General features: G+C 44.3%; 1 protein-coding gene across 2 annotated transcripts in view; it reads left to right on the forward strand.

The window, feature by feature from the left end:
• ANO7 (anoctamin 7) overlaps window positions 1-26,592 on the forward strand; it is a 1,967,083-nt gene that overhangs the window by 837,446 nt on the left and 1,103,045 nt on the right. For both annotated transcript variants that reach the window (XM_069618104.1, XM_069618105.1), the window contains exon 10: window positions 23,018-23,108. In XM_069618104.1, the coding sequence (XP_069474205.1) occupies window positions 23,018-23,108 (91 nt within the window). The remainder of the gene's footprint in view (window positions 1-23,017; window positions 23,109-26,592) is intronic.

Below are 26,592 nucleotides of genomic sequence, written 5' to 3' on the forward strand. Positions count from 1 at the left end.
ATGATTCAAACATCAACAACAATAGTGCCAGGGGTATCGCTGCGGGGCAATTTTGAAAGCCCTAGAGAGGCTGCTCACATAAAACAATCTTCAAAAATTCTGGCAATATTTAAACCATCAAAATCATCGGTGAAAATTCAAACAAAAGTGACAACGACTAAACCCCTGAGTCGGACATCTACCCCTAAAGAAATTCAACAGATGGAGCCAGAGATAATCGAGTTGGATAAATCACTGGCAACGCCTAAAGAGTTCATGGCCAATTCTTCATCAATGAACTTAACCGTTCAGTGACCAAGCTGAAGAAATGGACATATCCCTCAATCTATCACAGACCTTGGAGCCAGTGCCAAACGCAGAGCCACCATCTAGTGCCTCCAAAGAAAAAAAGAAGCCGGAGGCGAGCGCCACCCTATTTACAAAACCTCATCTGAATCAAACATCAAGTGACCTAAATCTGCTGGCGTATAGAGGGAAACCTAACCCGACTTCACCAACCAAGAAGAGCAAAAAGCCTGAGTCACATAAATTCTGTGACTCTGTACCTGAGATCGAGGTGAAACGGATAAGCAGCCAACTAGACAAACAAAAACAAAAATTACATGTCCCTATGTCGTCACAGCAACCTCAGAAAAGCTAAATTCGCATTTTCAAGATGGAGCAACTGGCACCGGGGAAAAACTACCTGGTTTTAAACAGAAAATCAGTTCTAAAAATACTAGCCAAAGTATCGAAGTTGCAAACACTGAAGACTGCAGATTTTACCCTGATTGAGCCATATCATAGGGGGAAAAAAAGCTAAAGCATATCCTCATATAAAAACATCAGCGCTCCAGGAAATCAAAGAAGTCTTTACAGATCTTGAACAACTGTTTATGGAAAATACCAAATTCTCCAGCATCGCCCAGTAAAGCTCTGGTGTCAAAATATATGAAAGAACCAGGCTATCATTTTAGAACTAGAACAGAAGACCTCTACATAAACAAAAGATGGGACAGCCATCAGGAAGAGGGCGGAAAACGACGACCGAGACCTCAAGGCGCAGACAGACCATGATACGATAGAACAAATTATCCAAGAAACGAAAATGGGGAAAACATCAAAAGAAGAAGACTTAGATCAGATAGAAATTACGCACTTGACAAATTTGCAAACGAAAGACCAGAGTTGACTCAAAACAAAGAACGTGTGTCGGTAGGACCATGGAAATGGCTGAAAAAACTTCTGAATCCACATCAAACAAACTAGCAACGAACTACAGCGGAGTCGCAGTCATCAGGTCAGTCTAACCAACACGTCGACAAGCATATACCCAAATTACTAATAAGTGCTCGTGGAACACGAGGGGACATGAACATTTAACAAACCTCGAGACACAAGATCTAGGTTTATTTGATAAAATTTGTCTCCAAGAGTCGTGGCTATTGGAAAAGCCTGCCCTGGACGGATACGAAACACAAATATCACCAGTGCTAAAAGGCATTCTAGGCCATCCTTCTTCAGGTTTGTTAACAGCAGTTCGCGCCGAATCAGGAATCACCATCAAAAGGAAGGTGGTGGAGGCCTATGGGATCTTAGCATTCTTAACCTCTTGGTGTCACCCAAAAATGGTTCACATGGGAAAACGGAAACTAATTTAGCTATTATAAATCTATATTGGAATCCCCAAAGAGTGAACAATTCGGATTTCTGTGACACAGTGATCGAAACCATCGACAACTTTACAACTGAACTAAGAACCAATCACATTATCATCTGTGGTGACTTAAATGCTAAGTGCGAAATATCTGCCAAAAATACAACAACAGCGGCTGCTGAAAGAGGCGTGCTTTGGATGAACCTTATGGACACAAGAAATTTCCACAACATTGCAGCACTTCGAGGACACCAGCCAGCCATTCCAACCTAGGAACAAGCAGACTCAACAGCCACTTTAGATTACATTGTTGTGGCTCATGCCCTAGTACCATACATCAACTCTTTTGAAGTCTACAGGACAAAAGAAAGTGACCATAATTTGTTAGCTATGTCATGGAAAACCCTAACTGCTCAAAAATAACTCTATAAAACAAGTATAGAATCCACTACATATCAGTCTCGCCTTCGACTAATTGCGGCCAACATAAGAGACATAACAAAAACATATACTCTAGATACATGGAACAACACCGAAACCTCAGCCAGACCGAACTACTTGCCACTTTTTAAGTTACACATTAAAACAGAGGAAAGCAAACCGCATAAAGAAAAATGGAACCCATGAGTACGACAAAATGCTAGTACAAAAAAGAAGAAAGCTAAAAAAACATCCTGAAGGAGGCAACAAGGAGATACATTGTTTCTTTGTGCTGCTTTAGCCAAGATTTGTATCAAAATGATGCAGAACAAATGCTATAAGTACTAACCTCAAAAAGCTCGAGGAGATTTCTGGGCTTTGATAAAGAAAAAAGAACTGCATAAGGACAACCATTTGATAAACTCGGTACCTGAAACTGAATGGACAAGATTCTTCTCGAAACAATTTGCCCCTTTGGCACTCACAACAAATAAGGTTACATTCCCCAAAGATTCAGCTTGGGTGGACTGAACAGACTGTGAAGACATCCTAAGAACGATTTCCAAACTTAAATCATCTAGAGCCCCCGGCCCAGATGGGTTAACCAAGATAGACCTGAAACTCCACCCCTTGGAATGGTCCTCTCTTATAAGTAAAATCGTTGAGCAATGCAAATCCACAAAACAAATTCCTAAAACATGGACCGAAGTGGTGGTGGTCCCCATCTTTAAAAAAGGAAACAGATGATCTGGCTAATTATCGCCCAATCGCTCTACTTGACATCATGGGTAACATTTTTGCAACCCTCCTTTTGGTGAGATTACAAAAATGGGCAAGAACATCACCTTGTTCAGATCCACTGCAAACAGGCTTTTTGAAGAACGCTAGCACCAGCGTAAACATTATGATTCTGAACATTAAAAAAGATAACATCAAGACGGGTGCGCCGAGAGTATTTCTTGCGTTTATAGATTTGTCACAAGGGTTCGACAAAATTAGCCGACCAAAAATATGGAACAAGTTAATCAACTGGAAGTGCCCAAGGGAAATCTTGGAACCGGTGATTGCACTCCACACTGACTCCAATATCTGGGTCCGTCTTAGCCAGCAGGGCCGACTATCAGAACAGATTAAATCGTAACACAGAGTGAAACAAGGTTGTCCACTTGCCCCGGCTCCTTTTATCGCCTTCTTGGGTCACTTAACATAATGATCAAAGTAGTACCTACAATCAAGTATCTGGGAACAATGGTGGCACTCCGAAAACCGAAAAGGCGGCGCAACTGGCACTGTGGAATAAAATAAAAACCTTGACTTCTCAAACGAGATTAGTCGGTAAGAAATATGGGAAATTCTCTTTTTCACTGGCAATTCAATTCTATAGATCGAAAGTGGTGCCCTCTTTGATCTTTGGAATGGACGCAGCATTAAACATCCAAGCAACCATCTGGCCGAAACCTGAGGGCTATCTTTGGAAAACTGTTTTGGGACTCCCAAAATCAACCTCCATATCAGCAATTGGGCATGAACTAGGCCTTCTATCCTTAGCCGCATCAATCGAGCAAAGCCAAATGCAGCTGCTCAGAAAAATCATAATGCCAGAGTCTCTTCCCATTTACAAGATTATCCACTTGGAACTCCAGCAAGGCCGATGTAAAGCACTGAATATCTGGGAACAGAACCTGAAGAGAAAGCTGACAAAATTAGCTTGTACCGAAGAGGACTTGGTCTACAATCCTGAAAGAGTAAAAACAAAAATTGGACTTCAAGACTGGATTAAAACATGTGAAAGTGCAACAGCAAACAGATTATTGGTGCACTTGCCTCCGACGACGAACAAACTGAAACTACCACTGGCTTACTGCTTCAAATTCCCAAACAAGCATTCTCAAAAATTCTTTTGAGAGTCAGGCTAAATTTGATACCAACACAAGAAATTCGGGCTATCCGATCTTTAGCAACCTCTAACATCTGCAGATCATGCCCCGAAGACTCAATGGTGGAATCAGTAAGACATCTGTTGCTGAAATGTCAAAAAACTGTCTACCTGCGTGAAGCCTTTCTACTACTGCTCTTTGGTGATACCAGGCTCAGAGATGAAGGGACGTGGTGGCGCCGCTTAATTGCAGGAGAAAAATCTAGATGGGCATTAGCAACAGTAAAGATGCTAGAAGCTGCGATGAAAATGGCTACAGAGATCCACAATGTTTGATCTAAGGATCTAGATCCGACATGCCCAGACTTAAGGTGTCCAACATACTTCCACCTAAACAGTCACGAACCTGCAAACATCTACGGTGGAACCTATCAGAGTCTGTAGAAATGAAAAATTGGATTTTGCACCAACGAAAAATCTTGTAAAAATCTCTTTTCTTTGAATATAAACAAGTAAATATTTTTTTTTTATTAAAAAGCCAGGGAGGTTACAGCCTTAGCGATTTGCTGCAGTTCTCTGAGCTCCCTTTTCTATTAAGAATAGCACTGTCAAATGTATTAGAGTGGATTTTAGGCCCGCCAAAGCGTCCCCTCCCCCAGGGTCTATTTTTTGTTGAGGAGCTTTCCCTAATAGTATACAAGTCTTTCTCAAACTGGTAAGAAGAGAAGAGTCATAGGCTATCCCTCTTATAACCGCATGTAAAAGGTAGGCTTGAGAGAAGCAGGTTGCCAGTGTATAGATGCTGGCAAAGGAGGGTCAGGGGGAAGACATTTTCAAAACAAGTAATTTTATTCAAAACATTATTGCACACTATAAAAGCAGTGAGTATATAGAAACAAAACCTATTCAAGAGTTTACTTGAGCCCAACCTCAACACAAAATTAGAACTGTTTTAAATATCACAGCTTAAGGTGGAGGTTAGTAACATATTGTGCAAAAAAGGGTTTACATTACTACTTTTAAACAGATAGCAGTATTGGTTGCCGACACAAAAATATGTTTCCAGTCCGGGGTGGAGTAAGCCTTCACTTGAGCGTAGTGATGTTGTAAAATGAAGGGTCCGGACTTTCATCAGGACGTGGTTCAAGGGAGAAGTTTTCTAAAAGAACGTAGTAAAATTTAGAATAGTGTTTGAAAAGAGAGGGGGACCACAAACACTGCGGGGTCAAGGCCTACCTTTAAATATCAGCGGTTAGACTGGAAAGATTTTTCAAAAAGAGGTGCGCTGTTTGCTAGGCGAGGCACTGTAGCCTGGGTCTACAGGGATAGAATGGATAACGGTAAGTTATCATATAAGTAAAATAAATTACAGCATGGTGATAATTTTAGAAGAACTCAAACTGGGACACCAATAATGAGGGATTGTTTCCCTCCATGTTGAAAAAACTTGAGCAGAGAATTATGCGCCACAGGAAATGCCCTGGTTAAATTGGCATCCTTCCAGGAAATACGGCTCAGGTCCCTATTGATGTTTAGTACTCCAGTGGATTCCTCTATCGGCCTCTTGGACATCAAATCAAGAAGAGCAATGATAGGATAAGGATCACTTTCAGAACATGGATAAACACATAGGTCAAGAACAAGTGATGGCCTATTAGCTATAAACATATAGTCCAAAATCCTGCTATTACTGTTACCCACCCGCATTTTTTTTTTTTTTTTTTTTTTGTTGATGATTTAGTTTGGTATCAAACTTTTCCATCATTGTGATTCGTGAAGAATATAGAAAAAGTGTGAAAGACAGTGACAAGGGGGAAAAGAGGAAGCCGAGATCTGTTGTGCTTTAGGGTTTTCTTCCATTGAGATCAAGGATGCTGGAGAGAAAGAGGACAACTGTGTATATATATTTGTTATTCTTTCCACTGAGAATAGCAGCCCATCTTTCATCTGTATTCATCTGTTGTGAGGCCATGTCAAAGTGGGAGCCAAATTGCTTGCGTTGAGATGCAAGAGACGGACACTCCATAACCAGGTGGAATATGGTTTCTGATATAGTTTCGATTTCACAGAAGCGGCAGTAGTTTTGTGCTTTTGAAATCTGTTTTGTTGTGGCCAAATAGGAGTTTGTTGATAAGATATTCAAACGGATTCTTAAGAATATTGATCAGATGGTTGAGTCAGGAAATGATAGCAGATATGGCTGTGGTTCGTGTAATTTTCTGTTATCTTTGTTGCATTGCAGCATCTGCTTGTAAGTGTTTTTCTGTTCGATGGTTTTGATCCAATCGTTCTGTAGTAATTTCGTTTTGGTGTATTGAGGACGCATGATTAAGAGTTCTTCAGATATCTCTTCCTGGTCCATTTCTTTGGTGATTGATTTTTTCCATTTTTCTAGTACTGTGTTATTTAAGGTGTTTAGGTTGGTTTTCAAGATTTGGATTGCAGGGGTCTTGTCGTCCGACAGTAGTTTGCGATAGATATCCAGTCGTTTCCAGCGTACCATGGATCCGATGGATTGGGTTGCTAATTCGTATCGTATTCTCGGCATGGGATACGATTGAGAGAGAGTTAGAATCTTGCGCCAGAATGTTGACTCGAATTTCACCCAATTTACTTCGTCTGCATTCAACATTGTTTCAGTTCCATATGTTATTATTGGAATGTATTTTTGCCTGTAGTACGCAATTATTGGTTTAAATGAACATTTTCCAAATTTCCTATGGAGGATGCAACCCTGTCGTGCCAGTGCTTGAGCCTTCTGTTCCACTTTATCCAACCAATCTGCTTCTGTCTTTGATTGGTTGATAGTGATGCCGAGATATTTGAATGTTGTCACATTTTCCAGTCTTATTCCATTGATGTTAAAATATGGTTGTTGTTTTGATTTTGGTAGAGGTTTCGTCAAAAGCATAGTCTTTGTTTTTGAGATATTGATTATTAGATCATTTTGATTCATGTAGTTGCTTAGTGCTGTAAGGGAGAGTTGTAGCCCAGATGGAGTCCTGTCAAGTAAGACGATATCGTCTGCATATGCCATGATAGTAACAGGAATTGAATTTATTTTTGGAGGATTTGTTTGATTATTTACCAGATGTTGTTCAATGTCTGATGTAAAGAGATTATAGAGAGTCGCTGCCAAGGGGCATCCTTGCTTTTGGCCGTTGGATGTAGTTATTGAATCGGTGGTCAAGCCTTGTTTTGTGAGTCTGACTTTTATTGAAGTGTCGGAGTAGAGTAGTCTGATGGGTTCAAGAATGTTCGGACGGCAGTTCCATGCTTTAAGTTTCGCCCATAGCTTTTGCCGGGGTATAGCGTCGAAGGCCATCTTCAAGTCGATAAACGCAGCGTAAATCATGGTCTTATTGTTGATCGCTTCGTATTTGATGAGGTGCAATAGTAGAAGATTGATATTAGTTCCAACGTTGGGAGTGAAACCTGTTTGTCGTGTTGAAAATCGTCCGTTGACAGTGGCCAACGCAGTGAGTTGTCTCAAGAGGGCTGTTGCAAAGAGTTTCCCGAGTGGGTCCAGTAAGGCGATCGGGCGAAAATTCTGTGGCAGGTCACGCGGTCCTTGTTTGTGTATCGGAACTATTGTGGCTGTTCTCCAGGTAGTTGGAATTTGATTGTGTGCATTTATAATGTCAATTATCTGGGACATGAAGCTCGCCCATGCCGAGGGATCTTGTTTAAGCACAGCATTCGAAAGTCCGTCGGGGCCTGGTGCTCTTGAGGAGTTGAGTCTTTTAATCATGTATAGTAAATCTTCGTAGGAGATGGATACTGACCATTTTGGTTTGTTTTTGATTGGCTCTTCTTCAGATTGGTGTGGATGAGCTGCATAGATGGTCGAGAAATGAGTAATCCATGTCTGTTGTGGTACATTGGCTGTTAACTTGTGTTGTTTTTGACGATTATCATTCAATAGGTTCCAAAGTTCTCTTGTATTGTTTGAGTGGTAAGGCTTCATTATTGTTTCTGCATCTGTTTGCAGCAAGATGGATTGTTGTGATTTTTTCCAATTGTTGTAGGATTGTTTCAATTTTGCAGTCTGGATAGTGTTTTCTACTGTTTTGTTTTTCTTGAGATGTCTTAGCCGTTTGGCTAGCTCCTTTTTTTCTGCTATTTCCTTGTTATAAGTGTGTAAATGAGTTCTTTGTGGACGGTTTTTGACTGTTTGATGAAAGGGGAGCAAAATCCATCCATAGTTCAGTTTTTCAAGATCTGACTTAGTTGAGGCAAGTAGTTTCATCGGAAGAAGTGGTAACGCTGTTTGTGGGATGCGTAGCCTTGAGGATGTTCCATCAAGTTCGAGTGCAGCTGCTTTCAAGGGTGCATCTTGTTTGATGGTGGAAAGCGAATGGACTGTTAGCTTATTATGGTCGCTGTTGTCACAGACTATCGTTTGAGCTGTGTCGACCGAGTCTTGCAGAGTTTGTGAGAGAAATATGTAGTCAATGATTGCTACGGAAGAGCCTCTGCTCCATGTTACCACAAAGGGGGTGGAATTGTCCTTTGCATGATTTAGAAGGCTGAGATCTCGCATGCGTATTTCTTTCATCCATCTTGATGCTTTAGGCGATAGCTGCTCAGGTGATCGTGGAGTACCATTTTGTGTAATTAAATTGATGTTAAGATCACCACAAAGTATAAATTCCAGATGGCGATGGATGCCGACTAGGTTGTCGATTGTAATAAATACGCCGTCAATAAATGCATCAGTTGTAGTAGCTGCAGGGTTCCAGTAAAGATTCAGTATGGCGATTCTTGTTTCATCGTTTTCTTTTTGTTGTTGGTTCATCTTCGCTGTTATTATGGTCAGTTGAGTCCAAGGGTTGATGTTTTTTCGGTGGTCAGTACCTTCCATTGGGGAGTTATTTTGATTAAGGTAAGTAGACCTGATGCTGGCCTACCAGGTTTTTTGGTTATGGCAGGATTTAGAAAGGCGAGGAAGCCGTCGCATGCTGGCGTTTCGCTAATCCAAGTCTCTTGTAGACATATAATTAGATACTTCTCAAGGTCAGTATAGGGCTGAGTGAACAGATGAAGGTTTCCTCTTGTGTTCCATGAACAGAGTGACCATGTGATATTTGTATTCATTGGTTGTTATGAGTAGGAATAGACTGAGCTTCTTGAAGAGATGGTTTCTGTAAATGAGGATTCTAGATCGTAGATTCTTTTGATTGGTCGGTCAAGTCTGTTCCATTCTTCCGCTTTTGGAGCGTAGGTCATGTTTGCATTTTTTCTTCGGTGTTCGTTGGTGTGATCGATCATGTGCTTTCTCACGGGATGTTTTCTTGTCGATGTAGTGGCCCAACAGTTGAAGCCAAGTTTAAGAAGTTGGGTACGTTTTGATACAATCAATTCTTGATCGTCTGGGTCCGAGAGTTCGACAACATTTTGTCTAGATGCTTGTCATCTTTGAAGCTGATTAAATCAATCTTGGTTGTTATGTGTTGTAATTGTGAAATCGCTCCAAACAGACGAAGAGTGTTTGTTCTGTTGAGTATTAGAGGTTCTGCCCTCTTGATTTGGTTTTCAATATGGATTTCGTAAATTTGATTTTGTTGCAGCGGGTTTATGAAGGAGGGAAGAGTACAGTCGATAATAGATGCTGTGTGTGAGGCAAAAGTGTCATCTGTGACTTGATCATAGTGTTCAGGAGATGAAGCGCCACCAGAGTCGTTGTTAGAAGATATGTTTGAGTTTTCTTGTAGTGAGCTTTCTGAGATATCTTCATATGGATGTGTAGGTTGTGGTTCACGGTTGGTGATGTATTCGTCAATTATTATATAGCTTGAGGGCGTTGCGGGTTGTGTGGCTGGTGTTGTGTCATCTGTTTCGTGGTCTTCGTGGGTTGAAAGGTTTAATAAGTCATCATCTTGAGAAGCGGATTCCAGTGGTAATTCTGTTTGTTGGCGTGTTGGTAGTGCTGCAATCTGTTGCTGTCTGATTGGGTCTTTTATCGGGCGAGATGTTGTCTTCTCTCCAGGTAAAGGATGGCTTTGTTTCATTGTGTTCCCTGTTGCGAGTTGTGAATTTTGTTCTGTGGTTTTTATTGTTCTGAGAAACGCTCTAGAGCCTGTTTGTCTTTTTTTGTTTGCTTTTGACTGTAGTGGTTTCACATTATTGCTTGATTTTTATTTCGAAAAGATCTTGTACTGATCTGTTTTATTCTCGTTTGGTTGGTCAGCGTCCTGTGCCTCTGACTGTGAAGTTAAGCCAGATACAGTTCTCTGTTGTGTGGTGCTTGCGCCAGGAGTTTGAGCTACTGCAGTTGTTTGTGGAGGGTTTTCGGTTGCTTGCGGAGCTAGTGGAGGTTGGTTGTTCATTGAGTCCATCTTCTGATTTGTTTGATATTGTTGCTGTACTTTGAGTAGAGCTAACAGTTCAGTATTTAGATTGGTTTTTTCCTGTCGATCGCTTCTAGCCATTTCTGCCAGGCGTTGTTGCCAGCGATTTGATTGCTCTGCTTCCAAGTTAAGGCGGGCCTCTGTTGTGTTTATGAAGTTCTCGATGTAGATCTGTTTAGAATGAATCATTGCTAGCAGAGTTGCTTGATCTTTGATGTTGTCGTTCATGGATTCGTGTATCTTGATAAAGGGTATCATGGTTTCCGAGAGTACTGCAATCAACATGTTTTGCAAGTCGAGCATCGTAGTCGGAATCCTAGGATTGATGTTTTCATCTTGTTCGATTTTATTGGACGTTGGAGTAGGAGGTTTGATTTCTGAAGCGCCTGATGGGGGCTTTGTCTGATTGTTTTTATTCATATTATCTGGTGTGTAAAAGGATTCGTCTGTGTCATAAGTAAATCGGTTGGGAATGTTATGGTTGCCTGGCTGGTTCGTGTCACGTTCTCTTTTAATCAGTCTTTTTCCGAGATCTTGTGTCAGGCATGGGGTTGAGGTCAACTGTGATTGGTGAATTCCTGGTGTTGTGCCAAATATTTCCTTTCGTTTGTCGAGACTTAGCATAATTGATTCAATTTCTGTTATGTCCAATGATAGTCTTTTTGCCTTAGTTATGGTTTGATTATTGATGTTTTCCAGCGCTTGAGGGAATTTGCTTGAATTGTGGGTCTGTAGCCATGCAAGTTTGGCTAATCTTGCTTTTTCCTTCTTCGTTTGTTGTGTTAGGTTGTTTGGTGATTTTCGTGGTATGATAGTGATCCGTGGTTCCTCTGATTGTGGTTTGACAGATTCATGGGTGCTGGACTCTTTGGCAGTTGGACATGAATCTTCTATGTTTGTAGATTGAGGCTTGGCTATATTAGTATTAGGCTCCCTTAGTCTTTCTTTTTCATTGATCGTTTGTTGAGGCTCCCTATTTGGTGTTTGTTCTTTTGCTTTACAAATGGCAACTTCGTGGATCTTTTCATCTTCAATGGGAGCTCGTGGTTGTTCTCTGTCGGGCAGATGAATTTTGAGGGGATTCTCGCTATGTGCACTTAGTTCTTTGTCGAGAGTATGGGGCTGTGGATCAACGAGTGACGCAGGCAAGTCTTGGTGTAAGTCAGCAAGAAGAGTTTGAGGTGAGTTTGTGGTTTTTTCTGTTTGCCCTTGCCTTGAGGTATTGGTCGTTTCATCTCGTGGTGGAGAAGTCAGAGCTTTCTGAGAAATTAAGAGTTTCTTTTCACAGTTTTGGTTTGTGATATCGTGGGTCATGATGTCACTTGTTATGGGCATTAGTTTTCAGTTTTCTGCACTTTCAAGTGTGTTTGGTAGGTCTGGATAGTGTGATGTATTAGAGATAGGTGTTGATGGCAGGTCTTGATCATCATAGCTTCGTGAGAGGGCTTCTGTTAAGCGACTTTCATTGGAAGGATCGGTAGGGGCAAAGTCTTGAGTAATAAGATGTTCAGTTGTCGGACAGCTGTTGTGGATTTGTGCTTTTATGTTGGTTTGAGCTTGAGAGGTTGGTTGGTCGTTCAATTGCATTCTTGAATCGATTTCTATTTTGGAGGGATCATCTGCAATGAGGTGGTGCTCACAGTCATGATCCACTTTCTGTTGGTGTTGATTCCGTGCAAGTTTTGTTGGCTGAACTCTAGAAAGTGATTGTTCCAGTGTAAGCTGTGACGAGTCAAGGGCAGACAAAAGCCGCTGTGTTGAGTTTAGTTCTCAATCTTGTTTTTGGACGAACGACTGATTGCTGCTTGGGTCGAGATGCCGACATTTCTTCTTTGTTTGATATAGGGTCTATGACGCAGTGGGTCGTGCAAGCCTTTTCCTGGTGGATTAGAGATGGTTTTATGGTTTCCAGGGTGAAACACCGAAGGGAAGGGCCAGGCTCTTTCTATGTCGTAGAAAGAGAACACGGAGAAGGCTCTGATGGGATCTGGGGAAGAATCCCGGATAGACTCCCAGGAAGGTTGGCTAATCGAGGTAAGTTAGCAGGAATTAGAGTAGCAAATTGCAGGATCCAAGGAACAATCCTTTCGGTCTCCTGAATGTGAGGGTTTAGAGAAGTCTGTTGAGATCCAAGGGGAAGCCCTTTCGGTCTCTCAGCAGATTTAGTCGTTCACAAAGAGTTCCTGTCTATCAGGCTTTGAAGAGCACTGTTGAGATCCAAGGGATTAGCCCTTTCGGTCTCTCAACAGATATGGTTGCTACCAGGGAAAGTTGAACTCTGTAGGGGGTGCTGCTAGCCACAGGATCCAAGGGGCAAGCCCTTTCGGTCTCCTGTAGGGCAAAAGGTTGAGAGTCCCTATTGAGATCCAAGGAGTAATAGCCTTTCGGGTTGTACACTGTTGATGGGGCTGCTGGTCACAGGATCCAAGGGACAAGCCCTTTTGGTCTCCTGTGCGGCAGGCGGTGGAGGAGCACTGTTGAGATCCAAGGGATAAAACCCTTTCGGTCTCTCAGCAGTTTTGCATATCCTTGGTCAAAGCTTTTGCAGATGGTGTCCTCCGAATACAGTTCTAAGTAGATTTGTTCGGCTGTGCTAGTTGATCCTTGTATCAGAAATAGAGAGCCGATCTGGAAGGTGTTCTAGCCGCAGTAGTCCGCAATCTTTTATGTGGGAGATCCGCCTGGCAGAATGGAAGAGTCTACTTGAGGCTTTTTGTCATCGATGGGGCTGCGCAGGAAATGTAATGCTCAAGTAGGCAGGCTGTGTAGCTCAACCTGGCGTCTGGGGTGTTGCCAGCAATGAGGATCGTGTTCAGGTGCTGGTTCCGGAGTTCAGCGGAGTATCATGCACCAAACGGAGCAAGTAGGAGTGTTTGGTGCGTTGGGCAGATAGAAAGGCGCTGCCAACGGGGTTCGGAAGCAACGGTGGATTGGCTTTGTGAGAGGAATCGCTGAAAGGCCGATGAGCAGCGGTAGAAACGTGGGGGGGGGGGGGCGGTGGATGGAGCGGGGGGGATGCTGCGTCTGTCGGGGTGGGGGGGGGGGCTGGGCGGGTGCCTGGAGCGGGGAACGGGGCCTGGGAGGAGAGGGTGAGGAGGAGCGGTGAGCGGACGGGGTGGCAGCAACAGTAGATTGGTTTCGTGAGGGCAGTCGCTGCGGAGCCGGAAAGCGGCGGTAGGAACGACGAGGGAAGGGGGGGGAGATGGAAGCGGGAGTGCAGTCTAGAGAGGATTCTCTTTCTGCAAGGGCAGGGGGGAGACCGGGAGTGCGGGTGGTCTCGGAGGGAAGTCAGTCCAAGTGAGAAGCGGGGGGGGCGGGGGAGGAGGAGGGAAGCTGGTGGCGGGGGAGCAGGAGAGGGAGAAAGGGTCGGGAGAGGAAAGCGAGGGTTCGCGGGAAGGTGACTAGTCAAGCAAGGGGAAAAGGGAGGCAGACTGCGGGAGAAGGGGGTGGGGGGGCCGTACTTAGCTCGAGCAAAACGAAGCATCGGAGGATGTTATCCGCAGAAGCTTGATATGAGTTCTTGAAGATCTTGAAGTTCTTTCAGTGGAAGTACGCTTGAGTCGTGGGAGCACCGCGGAGCCTGCAGAGCCTAAAGGCCAAAAGACTCTGCAGCAGACTCCATGGCCGCTCCGCGGCTTGCTGGGTATTTTCAAGCTTCAGTAGATGAAAGTAGAAAGAGGGTAAGAGGGTTTGAAAGCCCTTACTGGATACTGGAGCAAAAACGCTGTAGAGTCTCTCCCAAACACTACCAAAAGACTCTGCGGCAGACTCTGCATTAAATTAGCTGGATTATTGGATGGGCAAACACCATTTTGCATCACAAAATCATATCTGAAAACAAGTTTGACCATCTTAAACCCCAACAATGCGTTCTTAGGCTGGACGCACTACCTGCGGTTCTGCCCTTTCTCTGTAAATCTTCCACAGGGGTAATGTCGACCGAAATAATTGTAGCGTTAAAGTCGATGCATAGGAGAATTGGGCCATTGATCTTTAGCCCACTCAAAATGCCTTCCATTTCCCTTAGCATTTTGCCAACCTCAACATCATAGGGTGGTACGTAGATTACGATAATCAATACCTCACAGGGGCGCCCATCCCTTCCTGAGTTTGGGCAGGTGAAACATCCCATCAGAATGTTACGTGAGTCGCAACTATGCTCCTTGAACTCCATGCTGTTGTTTACCCCAAGTGCAAATCCTCCCTTGGGTCGCCCCCCGGGGCCCTTCTCTGGTTAAAAAGATCCAACCATCAAGAATCAAGGGGGCTGTTAACCAAGTCTCTTGTAGCCTAACAATGCTCCAGCCATCCAAATGCACAAATACTCTCATTTAAAAATAAGTGCGTGCACCCCCTAGAATTCCAACTTGGGCACAGCACAGGGTGACCCATATTGTCACAAGTTTCCCCTTTTCTCACCTGTTTTCTCTGTTTTGCGGAGTCCTTTGTCAGGGTTTTCTTCCGAGCAGTTCGGGTCTTGTACAAGCCCGCTCGGCCATCTTCGGATTCCAGGATTCGTTCAGCTTCTTCGTCCGGGATCAATGGAAACTCCAGGAAGCTTGGAAATGGAGGCAGCACACGGAGGCGGTCTGCGCGGAACGCAGAAGAACAGGATCAAGGAAGGTAGAAGGGAAGGAGGGAAGGTCCGGGAACCAGGGAGCAACACAGTTCAGGAGAACGAACTACAGAGCATGTCAGGTCACAGCTATCGGTAGCGTTGAGACGCGCGGAACCGCAGGGGAGTGGCTAATTTATAGAACGTGCTGCATAGGACGTAAAGGTCGATAGACCGCGTTCCGTGTATACGGCCATGTTGGGTGTACAACAGCGAGTAACACCCAATGTGCCAGGGACCAGGAGGACCAGAAAGGGCGTGATCGACGGATCATGACACATATTAGAGTTCGTAATCACAAGCCCAGCTCTTTTCCACTAGGTTTACCAACCATTTCCAATGAGTATTGATGTCCTGGTTCCTACTGCCCAACTCAGAGGAATTAGCCATTAATTGGTTCAAATGCACATGAGACAGTGCTTCGACCATATGTTAACGAGCCAGAGCCCTTCTCCCTGAGAGGGTCAGGAGAGGCTCTTCCCCTTCTGGCAAGGACAGTAGGTCATGAGCTCTGTAAGGAAACAGATTTGTCACCGTGCAGTCGTTGCCCGGTTTGAAGAAAGCTGCTTGTTGTTCGATAAGTGTGTCTTCAGAATGAAAATTAATATGAGTTGGCGAGCTGTGTTTGCTCACACATGTCCACAATCTTTATATCCATGCTGTTAATATGGCGAAGTGGTATAATTGCATAAAGCAGGTTAAAGAACCAAGAGCGGTTCAAATAAGAATTCTGGGCCTTGAGGAATTAACTTTGTATCTGCATGACCTTGTGGGGTCGTGGAGCTGCAGGAACACTTTTCATCCCCTTTTTGTAAGTTGTTTTCAGGAAGGTATTCCTCATCTGCCTTAGTTACGGAAGGAGGAACGGAGGATGCCATCAGGCCCATCCATTTCTTTGGGATAGAGAGACGAGGCTCACTTGTGGTAGGTAAACAATTGCCAGTAGGCAAGATTGCATCAGGCTCGCCTGCCCTGTCGTCGCGATGTTACACCAAGTACAGTTAGGTACAGTTAGGTCTTCATGTTTGTTGTTGGTATTAGCCTTGGGCTTCACCATTTTAACTGCAGATTCTCCCTCGACTTCCACCTCCAAGTCGACAAATACCACACAATTGGTTGCTGGCTTCCCGCTGTTGGCAAGAAGTCGATCACCTTCTGCCGCTCCCCCTTTTTCCACGGGATTAGATGAGGCTATAGTTTTTTTTGATTTAACAATGTTCCTTTTTTTTGTAGGCCGATCCACATACATGGATGCCTGTTTTGTTGTCTTCTTCTTCTTCCTTTGATACCAGATGTTGGGGTCAGGAGAAGTGGCAGATTCAATTGTGGGTCTATTATTTACCTCAGTGGTATTCCTTAACGCGGCAGGAGTAGTAGATATAGCTTTGGAGATGGAAAGCAGACGTAAGGAGAGTTTGTCCAAGCTCTTTGTGTGAAGGTAGGAGGTTTTCAGCAGCTCATTGACCGGGTGAGCTAATTTGTCCACACTGTTATCAAGCAAATTGAGTTTAGAGGCAATAGCAGTCATTTTCGACATCAGGAATCCCAAGAGACTTCAATATAGAAACCATGGCAGCAGATGAGTTGCTGTCATCCAAGACCAGCTAGGGATTGATCACATAACCCAGAGTTTGTATGCTCGCTTCTGCCTCCTCCTCGCTGATTGACCCAGATGTAATGGATCTGAATAATTCTGCAATGGAATGAATAGAGGACCCAGGGGGACGAAGAGAGCTGCTAGTCGCATTATCCTCTGTCAGCTGAGACACGTAAATTACAGGCTCATTGATTACTGACATCTGTTTGTGCGCACCAGAAGCTACAGGTGAAGACGTCAAAACTTAATTCGGGGTAGGAGATATAGTGAATGAGTCCGTTTGCGCTGTTGGCAGCGCAGTGATTCAAGCATGGACAACTGTCTCAATAGTTTTAGTTCCCAAACAGGGAATAGAGCTCTGAAGATGTGAGGTCGGACGCCAAGTCAATCAGCAGGTCCTTGCCCGCTTGTCCCAGAGGAGGGCAATAGTCTATAATTTTCATGGCAGCTGTGGCGGTCCCCTTAGTGTCCTCCAAGCTTACCCTCCGTTGGGGGAACCCACACCCCAGGGTCGCCTTCTTTTTCATTTCCATAGCAGTCGCCCCCGATTGGACTCCAAAGGAGCCACAACAACATCATCAAGGCAGGATGTTTCCTTTGTAGTGGAAACCTGTAGAGGGATTATGGATAGGTTAGAGCGTAAGCGTCTCTTGCCCAATGCAATGCGCTTCGCCGGGACAGCTGTGATGGGTGTGATGGCCTGGTGCTTCGGCATAGCCCACCTTATGCCGCACTATGAGCAGACGTCAATATTTGACAGCCGCAGCCTTCTTTATCGAGATAAAGAGTTCTTGCCACAGCCCAATTAGCAGCATAAGCAGAAAGACACACACAGATTGTGGCACTCACCCTTTTCCCAGGATTGCAGCTTTGTGTCCTTTAGGCCACGCCGTAATAGCTGTTTAGCTTTCCCGTTGCTCAGTCACTTCTCCAGAGAAAAAGAAAAGAAAAAGAACAAGAGTCCTTATTCCAATGTACCTGGCCCCCGGACACCAGCCACTCTGCAACACTCCACTGTGCTTCACTTTGGTCGGGTGTCAGAGTATATTGAGAAAGCAGGGTCCGCCTCCTCCAGCAAATAGAATGGTGGGAAGACTTCTGCACCAGTCTCTCTCACCAAAATCACCGTCCTACTTTTTATAGATATTTGATTTTTAGATTTCTTTGGCTGTTGGCACACAGGGTTCAGTGATTTGGAGCACCCCTCCCCTGTCCCCACAATAACCACGACGGGACTCAATCCGGGGAGAGTACTATGCTGATTCAGATTATTACAGTTTTCACATTCCAAATCAAATTGCAAGTTTGCCGGCCTCTCCTCCACACTATAGCAATCACTGTGAAGCAAAGAATCAGCCCGGCTAGGCACTGTAGCTGGCACACAAGGACAATCAGTGCAAGCTTTCTCCTGGATAGGCTCATCATTGTTTAAAATTACTAGGGATAGATCTTTCTCATTTCCCCCACATCGCTTGGGACATAAATGATGCACAAAATTGCTAGTTGCCATATTCTTAGCAGGTATGAATCCCTATATAAAATACATTTTTGAGTTTAAAGATCGCAGTACAGATTTTACATCACAAACATTCTGACTGGTGTTCTCATAATATCTAACAAGGGATTTCAATACAAAATTAAAAGTCGATAAAGCGGAACCTTCAGCTCCCATTGTGGGAGTTTGATGCGAATAAGAGTGAGGAGTCACATCAGTATTATTTAGAGGGGAGCTCAAACACACTTCTTCTCCCCAAGAGCAGCTTCTCCTTCTGAACCCAGGTGAGAATGGTGCTTCGTCATATGGGGGCTCCTCTACCTCTAACTCCCTCAGGGTCAGTCGTTTTTGAAAGAAACAAGCTGGTGGTAGATCTGTCTTCGGCTGGGGCCTCCCTTTGGAACTGCCTCCCTGCCACCTTGAAACTTGAGGAGAACCATCTACGGTTCTGGAAGCTCCTCAAGACCTTCCTCTTTGCTTCTGCCTTTCCCCCGTTTCACCCCTGCTGATCTGCTTTCTCTCTCGGCACCATGCACCCGGCCACCCTCTATCCTTCGGGCCCAGGTACCTGCCCACCCTGCCATCCTCCGGCACTGCCTCCTGGCTACCCCTTGCACTGGGGCCTGTATCTGTACCCAGACAGTCCCCCACCCACTCTTCTTCTGCACTTATCAGATAGACCCTATCTGACTAACCTAGCACTTTGCCACCTACCGGCTGCACTACCACTGTTTATCACCTTTATTTAATTTATTTGACTTATTATTTATTTTGTTTTCTCCTATGCTCTGCACTTTCCAATTTCTCCTCCCTTCCATGCACTTTCCCCCTTTTTCCCTCCCCCATGCACTTGCGTGTTCTCAATGTCACTGGGCCTAGTAGGATTGTTTTTTTTGTTTTTCCCCTTGTTCCCCTCCCTTCGCCTGGCCGTGCTCTGAAACACCTGTGTATGAGCACGATATAAATAAAATATCATGTCTCATATATCAAGACTGACAACGGTTCAGAAGTGGTGTCAATTAGCCCAAAAAATGCGGGTGATTTTTCCATGACAACATCCTGTTGTTGCATTGGATGTAATAGGACTGCTGCTCTTAGTTCCATCAACACACTTGGAGTTGGATTCAGTTTGAAAGGTAAACTGGCTCTCCTGGCCAGCTCTTGTGACAGAACTGGAGCTTGCATGGATATGCACAATAAAAGATCAATTCTAGCTTGCTCATCCCTATTTACTGTACATGATATATCATATGACTCACAACCTCTCCACCGGTTTCCAGCGATTCAGGAGGTTCAACCGGGCTGTCTGGAACTCTGCCAAAATAGCTGGTTATTTTATTGGAGGGATTTACTCCTATTTAAGTACGATGGGTTCTCAGACTGCCCGCCCACCTTCGTAGGGCCAGTTGCACTATCGTTAGGATGTCCTGAGGTGTGTGCACCAGCTTTGCTTCGCAGGGCTTACATGATCGCAGCAGAGTGAATCACTTACCACAAGTAAGCACGGTGTTGTATCCGCCCTGCGTCCCGTATGCAATGGGAGAAGAGGCCCATTGCATACGCGTCAAGAGCTCTCACAATGACAGAGCAGCGATACTCGCACATTGAGAAGGAGGCGATTGCTGTACTATGGGGGTGTCGTCATTTTCACCTCTATCTCTATGGACGAAGATTCACGGCAGTTACAGATCACAAACACCTGTTACCCATCTTCTTGGGCACATCCTCTCACCCGCCGGCCAGAATAACCAAATGGCTGTTGCATCTCCAGCAGTACAACTTTGAACTGGCCTATCAGCCAGGAAGTGGAAACCCGGCAGACTTCCTCTCAAGACACCCTCGAGCGGCGACTCCACAAGAAGTCCAGATAGCCGAAGAGACCGAGGAGCACATATGCCAGATTGTGCGGGCTATGAGACCAAAGACCGTCAGTATTGAGGACATTGAGTTGGAAACACACAAGGACCCGTGCTGCGACCTGGTGAAGGATGCCATCATCTCAAGCGATTGGAAGTCCTTCTTAAAGAACACCCACAACAGGACAGTGGAAGCAAAGGCGTTCCTCACGGGGATATTCACCATGAGACAGGACCTGTCGATCACAGAGCAAGGACTGCTGCTCAGGGGTAATCGCATTGTCATCCTGCCGAGCATCCAGGACAGAATCGTGGCATTAGCCCATGAAGGCCACCAAGGGATGGCTCGGACAAAAGCTCGAATCCGGTTTCCACAGATAGACGAGAAGGTCGAAAGACTAATCAACACCTGTTTACCCTGCCAGATAACTGGAGCTTCACCGGATCCAGAACCAATACAGTCAGCGGAACGTGGACTTGATAGATGGGACGCTATCAGCATCGACTTCTGTACACTACAAGCAGGCCTCTACCTCCTGGTGGCCATTTACGATCACTCCCGATATCCCGAAGTCGAGGTTGTTCAATCCACGGCAGCAGAGGTGGTCATTCCTGCCATGGAGAAGATGTTTGCAACACATGGACTGCCCACCACAATCAAGAGCGACAATGGCGCCCCATTCCAAGGGGAGGAATTCAAACAGTACCTGCAGGAACTAAACCTAAGGTACCACCACATCATGCCGAGATGGCCCCAGGCGAATGTTGACGTTGAACGGTTCATGAGGACACTCAACAAAGTGCTGAGAGTGTCGAAAGCAAATGCCAGCCCGTGGAAAGTCGACCTGTACCGTTTTCTACGGAACTACCGGGTCACCCCTCACAGCACGACGGGTGTTCCGCCGGCGGACCTCATGTTTGGCACTGTAATAAAGTCCTCTATCCCCCATCACCCCAGCAGGACCTCGGACGGATTCGACAAAGAGCGCACTGAAAGAAGGAGAACAAGAGCCAACGTACACATGAGTGCCAAGAGGAGGTCGAGACCGTCCAACCACCAGGTGGGCGACCAGGTGGTCATGCTGCGGAACCCGACAAGGTCCAAACTGGACTCCCGCTACGAATCGCTCCCATGGACTGTCAGTGAGAAACAAGGGACCATGGTAACGGTAAAGAGAGGACGCCGACAGGTGACACGTAACGCATCGTGGTTCAAGGCGGTGCCACGCAACCTGTGGACTGATGGCGAATGTCACCAAGAAGATGACGAATCCCAGTCGAACGAAGGGGACCCCGCTCACCTCCAGAAGGAGGTAGAAGTGGCCGACAGGACGTGGGAGCAGTGGAGCGAGCCAGACATGGGTAAGCCGGACATGGAAGGCGAGGCACCCAGTGAGACAGTAGGGCTCAGCCCCAGAGGGCGGCGATATAGGTTAAGAACTGCCACCAAGCCACCCGCTCGGCTCAAAGACTTGTGTGGTAGCCGGCCCCATTCAGACTGTAAGAGGGGAGGACCCCAGGGTTTCGTAGTTTATTGTCTGCATAATGGTTTTGGACATGTTTTAATTTAATGTTAAATTAAGTTGAAATAAAGGAGGAATGTTGTATCCGTCCTGCGTCCCGCAACGCGGTGACGCATGGTGTCTGAATAAAAGCCCCGCCCCCGAGGACGGGGAGCAGTTCCAGGCAAGACAACGCTCTGAGTGTGGTGTGTATTCTTTTCGCTCCCGTTGGAGCTGCGACATTGCGGCGCCTAACATGGCCTACACGTTCTGTCTCCCCGCGTGCAGGGCCGCGGAGGCAGGACTTAACACACGGCACCAGCAAGAGCTGCACAACTGCAAAACTGCACTTCCTCGCACTTCGTGCAGAGTGGGAGTGTAAATATAATTCCTTCCTGGTTTGATCACTGAACGAAACGTGGCCAGCAAGAGAGAAGAGGGACTCCCTGTAGTTTTCTCCAAATTTCTCCAGTCAGCACAATATCATCTGCAGCTTGACAAAACAGCCTTTCCACAGCATCCTGCGCAAAACTGCATTTCCTCACACTTTGCACGCTTCACGCCGAGTGGAAGTTTAAATATTGTTTCTTCCTGGTTTTTATCACGGAATGAAACATGGTCAGCAAGAGAAAAGAGAGGACTCTCTGTAGTCTTCTCCAAATTTCTCCACTTGGCACAATATTATCTGCAGCTCGGCAAAACAGCAATTCCACAGCGTCCTGTGCAAAACTGCACTTCCTCGCACTGTCAGTAGTATATTATAAGTCATTCAATGAGAACAGACAGGTATTTTGATAAAAGCAAAATCTCCTGCTGATGTTTCTCCTAGTTCCTTAGATGGCCCAGTAAATCTAGTGCTTAAAGTGATATGAAACCAAGAAAAGGTTGATTGAAATTGCATGAACAGAAAAATAAGATGGATGCTCAAGATTTTTACAAAGGCTAAACAGAATAAGTTATTCAACAAATAAGGTCGGGATTTGGTATGATTTTAGAACGAAAGGGAACACAACATTAGAGGTATGTGTAACAAGCTCTCCTTGATGACATTATTGGTGGTTTACTGGTATATAATTAAAAGGGGATTAAGGTTGGGTATGTATAAAGGTTTTATTTTAAACCAAAGTATACATAATAATTTTAAAGGGATCATACATTTACTGCAACTACAATTACTGCAACACCCAAAATGTCGACCTTTTTTAAAAATGTTGACACCCTTTACGCCCCACATAAATGTGGGAGATGGGTACAGGTTTTAATACATGTGGGGGCAGCAGGGGGGTGTCCCCCCCATATATATGGGGTGAAAAGGGGAAAGAAATAAAGTCGACATTTTAGTGGAGGCAATTATTTGGGCGCAGTAATCACATATATCAATTTTAAAAAGTAATAATACAAACATGATGTTTCATTTAGTGCTTCATGCATATTCTTTTGGGTTCTAGGTGTGTGGTGTTATTATTGCCCAGTATAAATGTGTATACGTCTTTAACACTAAGGGTACAATGTCCCTTGTTTGCAGGTAATGTTTGTAGTGTTTCTTCTCAGACCATCTCCTGCAGGTGCATTGTTAATGTAGTATTGCTTTCCCTGATGTCAGTATGCCTCATGAGTATTCACTGTTTGTGCCGTGTTTCTTCTCAGAACTTAAAATATCAATCTTTCAGGATTTTACACCGGATGGCTTTTGCCAGCTGCTGTATTTGGGACTGTGATCTTCCTGTTCGGGATTATTCTAATGACAAGAGACCTACCCGCGTAAGTACTATCAGTCTGCCTCTGTGTGAATGTGTGCTGCCTGCTATGACTGTAGATGAAATACGTGCCATTTCTCCAATTTATGTAATTCTTTTCTGTGCTATATTTCTTTGTATGACTAAATCACCTCTCTGCAAGTACCAGTTGCTTCTCATTCTACTCACCCTCTACTCTGATGTGTGTACATCTATACTCCCGAGTACCAGCTTTTCTCCCTGTACGGTCTGTGTACTGACTGCTCTCTTTTGGCACGAACATTGTCTTCTCTGTGTGAGCGTTCAGCTCTCTGAACCAATCTGAAAATGCCACCCCTTTTTTCTCTCTGGATTAGAATGGGTTTCTCTGTTTGCTCTACATCACTAACAACTCTCCACTTCAGTCTGTTCCTAATGGATTTGAACTCTCCTGCCTCTCAGAGGACAGCCTTGCCCAATTGTCAGTTCAAATTCTACTGATTTTCTCCTGTGTGTCAGACCCAATACATAACAACACAATAGAGAGTAGGCTACCCCTCCCTCTCATTTAATTTCTTCTAGGCTGCAGGAGAAATGTAAATATATCACTAATGCATTAAATCTTCTCCATATATAGGCTGTGTAATACATACTGCCAAAACAAAATGTACACTTTATTCATCTACACATTAAAATTCAATCATTGATCAGTCTATGCAACAATGAGCAAAGACTGCAGAAAAAGTGCAAGAAGTGCAGTGAGTGCAGACAGGTTTAGTAATACAGTGAAAAACATACTACATCCGTTATTTTGAACACATCCTTTTTGATTTGGGCAGGGGGAACCTTGGCCACTTGGGACAATAGTTATTTATATGATCCATCATCCTTTCTTTTAGAATGTCATATTCAGCTGCCATAAATAAAAGCCAAACCTTTAAGATGGATCAGTCAGAAGAAAGTTCTCCCCATGGGTTGAAAAATATCCCACATCAAGGATGTCGGTATTAAGAAACTTGTTTCGGCTACCTAACAGAGATCCACCCATCCTTATTGCATTCTCCTTGTTAATGCTAGAACTGCCTTCACAAAGGACGCACACTCTTTCTTAAACAAGTCTTATTCTCCTAGGATCTACCCCTGATTACTCTATGTGGTTCCCACACTGTTCGAAAACAAGCGAGATCTATGTCCAGTCAAGCACATTGGCTCATAAACTCCTAGAGCCTCTATTAACCTTAATATAATTTCCAAATTGGGAATGTAATTTATTTTCATATGCTATTCTTGCATACACAGTTCAAATGAATAAGACCTAGAGAATAAGTAAAACACGACTTCTTCAGTCTATTATCTAGAGACTGCCCAGTGAAATGTAATTTGCACTGGGTACCAACCTTGCGGCCAAATGTCATGAAGTGAAATGTCACTAAATGCGCAGAATTCTTTGCTTTCAATTTCTCACTCACTCTTCAGCTTCCATTACTATTTATGGTTGTGGCATACTTCTATTTGGAGAAATGTGGCCTAATTAAATATTGTCACCACACCCCAAAAGTGTACTAAAGCGTGACTAAGTCCCATCTGAACTGGACAATCAGTTGGCATAGTGCAAGTGCAACATTCGTTGTATCTATCGCCCACCCTTCGGTTCCCTGTACTAAATCAGTGGAGTCAATCTCCTAAAATACATGCCCAGCCCGAAAATTGGGCATGGGCAAAATGCCCTGTAGCATGACGCATGCAAACAGCGTTATCAGTTGATTCATCTGCTCACCTCACAGATCGCACCGAGTGCAGACTTCTTTGCTCCGTGACGCACTGGAAACAGTGTTCATTAAGCCATAGAACACACATGCAATATAACACTTGAATTACTGAGGGCACGTAGTATTCGTAACCTTCACGTGATGGAGTGTGGATGGCTCTTGCAATACTCTATGCGAAGGTAGATCCTTCTGCACCAAGGTGCCTTTTTAGAGCCTATTCGTCATGGTGTATCAACTGATTGAACATATGATTATGTGAGATACATGACTTCTTGTTTCTAGATGAACAAATTCCTTAAGTGCAAGATTGCCCAAAAGTGAAAAAATCATAATCTACCACTCCATGTAATGTACAAGACTGTCACATAGCTATCAATACTGAGGGTATCTGGCACAATGTTCTTTTTGGGAACCAGATCCCGCTCCATCACGTCAGCGGCCATCTTAGTGTTGGTTCAACATGGAGCCTGAGGCTAATTATTAATGCCTGTCTACACATGTGTGAACGTTGTAAATGCCACAATGCATATGTGAAAATTGCAGCGTGAGGGTCCTTGATTTCTCTTCTCAAGTTAAAAATAAGCCCCATTCAAAACCCGTATTGAAGCCACGTTGTACAGAGTTCAAAAGCTGTATCCACTTTTTTCCCACTCTCCTTAGTGACATATCTTGATCTGCTGTCCGAGTGTCAGCTTTCACAGTGTGAATAACACGCTGTAGGAAGTCAATGGATACTTGTTTTGTAGAGACAAAATGTTCAACCAACGGTTTGTCAGGGATTTGATGTTTAATACAGGATCGATGCGCACAGATCCTTTGTCATATTTCGCATTTGGTTCTGCCAATCTAGATAAGGTTACAGGGACATTTAATCACATAAATCACCCATGTGCTCTTAGAATTGGTAAATTCTCTGCATTTCCACTGGAGGTCATACAGATCAATTTCTTTCCTTATTTTTTATACGTGGACAGACAGAATAATTGCCACATTTAAAATGCCGGTCACAGGTGCCATGCCACACAAACTGGTCACATGTTTGTAGTCATAGATGTGCACCAATGTTTGCTTTAAGTTCTTAGATCTTTTTAAAGCAAAACAGGGGTTCCCAATACACATACTCATCAGCTTTCAGTGAGCCCATCCTATTTAACTCTGTACTGTGTTTTTCCATTATTTTGTGTAGGTACAAGCTCTGCTCTCCTGATCCTCCACCACTACCATCTTTCCTCATCACTCTGCATGACAATATTTCTAACTTTTCCTTGCATGAGTAACACATTCTCTGTTCTATGTAAGTTACGTCCTCTCCATGCTATATGATTATTAACTTGCTTTGTCAAACTGCTCTATGTAACAATTCCTTTTCTTTCTCTGCAAGTGATACTTTTCTTCTTCCTGTTCTTTATGATTATCACATCACCTCTTTTTCTCTTGACAGGAGGTACATTGCCATACATTAACGAGAGCTATTCCCACATGTCTACCTGAATGCCACCTGTTAGGCAGAATCCATTGCAGTTCCCTTAGGGAGCACTACACCAGATTAGGACTACAGGTGAGAACAATAAATCCCCTTTGGTATCAGTCTGTACCACAAAGATTTAGTTGGTAGCTTTGGCTGAGCAGTCAGACTTATCTCAAGAGGGAGATGAGCAGTATTCAGGGTTTACACTATAGGTGTATTCGACTATGGCACAAGGAAACACTGACCAAAGCTTTTTAGTTAAAAAGTAGATATATATTTATTTTATACATTTC

This window comes from Ambystoma mexicanum, chromosome 10, assembly GCF_040938575.1.
Source record: "Ambystoma mexicanum isolate Mex_15411 chromosome 10, UKY_AmexF1_1, whole genome shotgun sequence".
Taxonomy (NCBI): Eukaryota; Metazoa; Chordata; class Amphibia; order Caudata; family Ambystomatidae; genus Ambystoma; species Ambystoma mexicanum.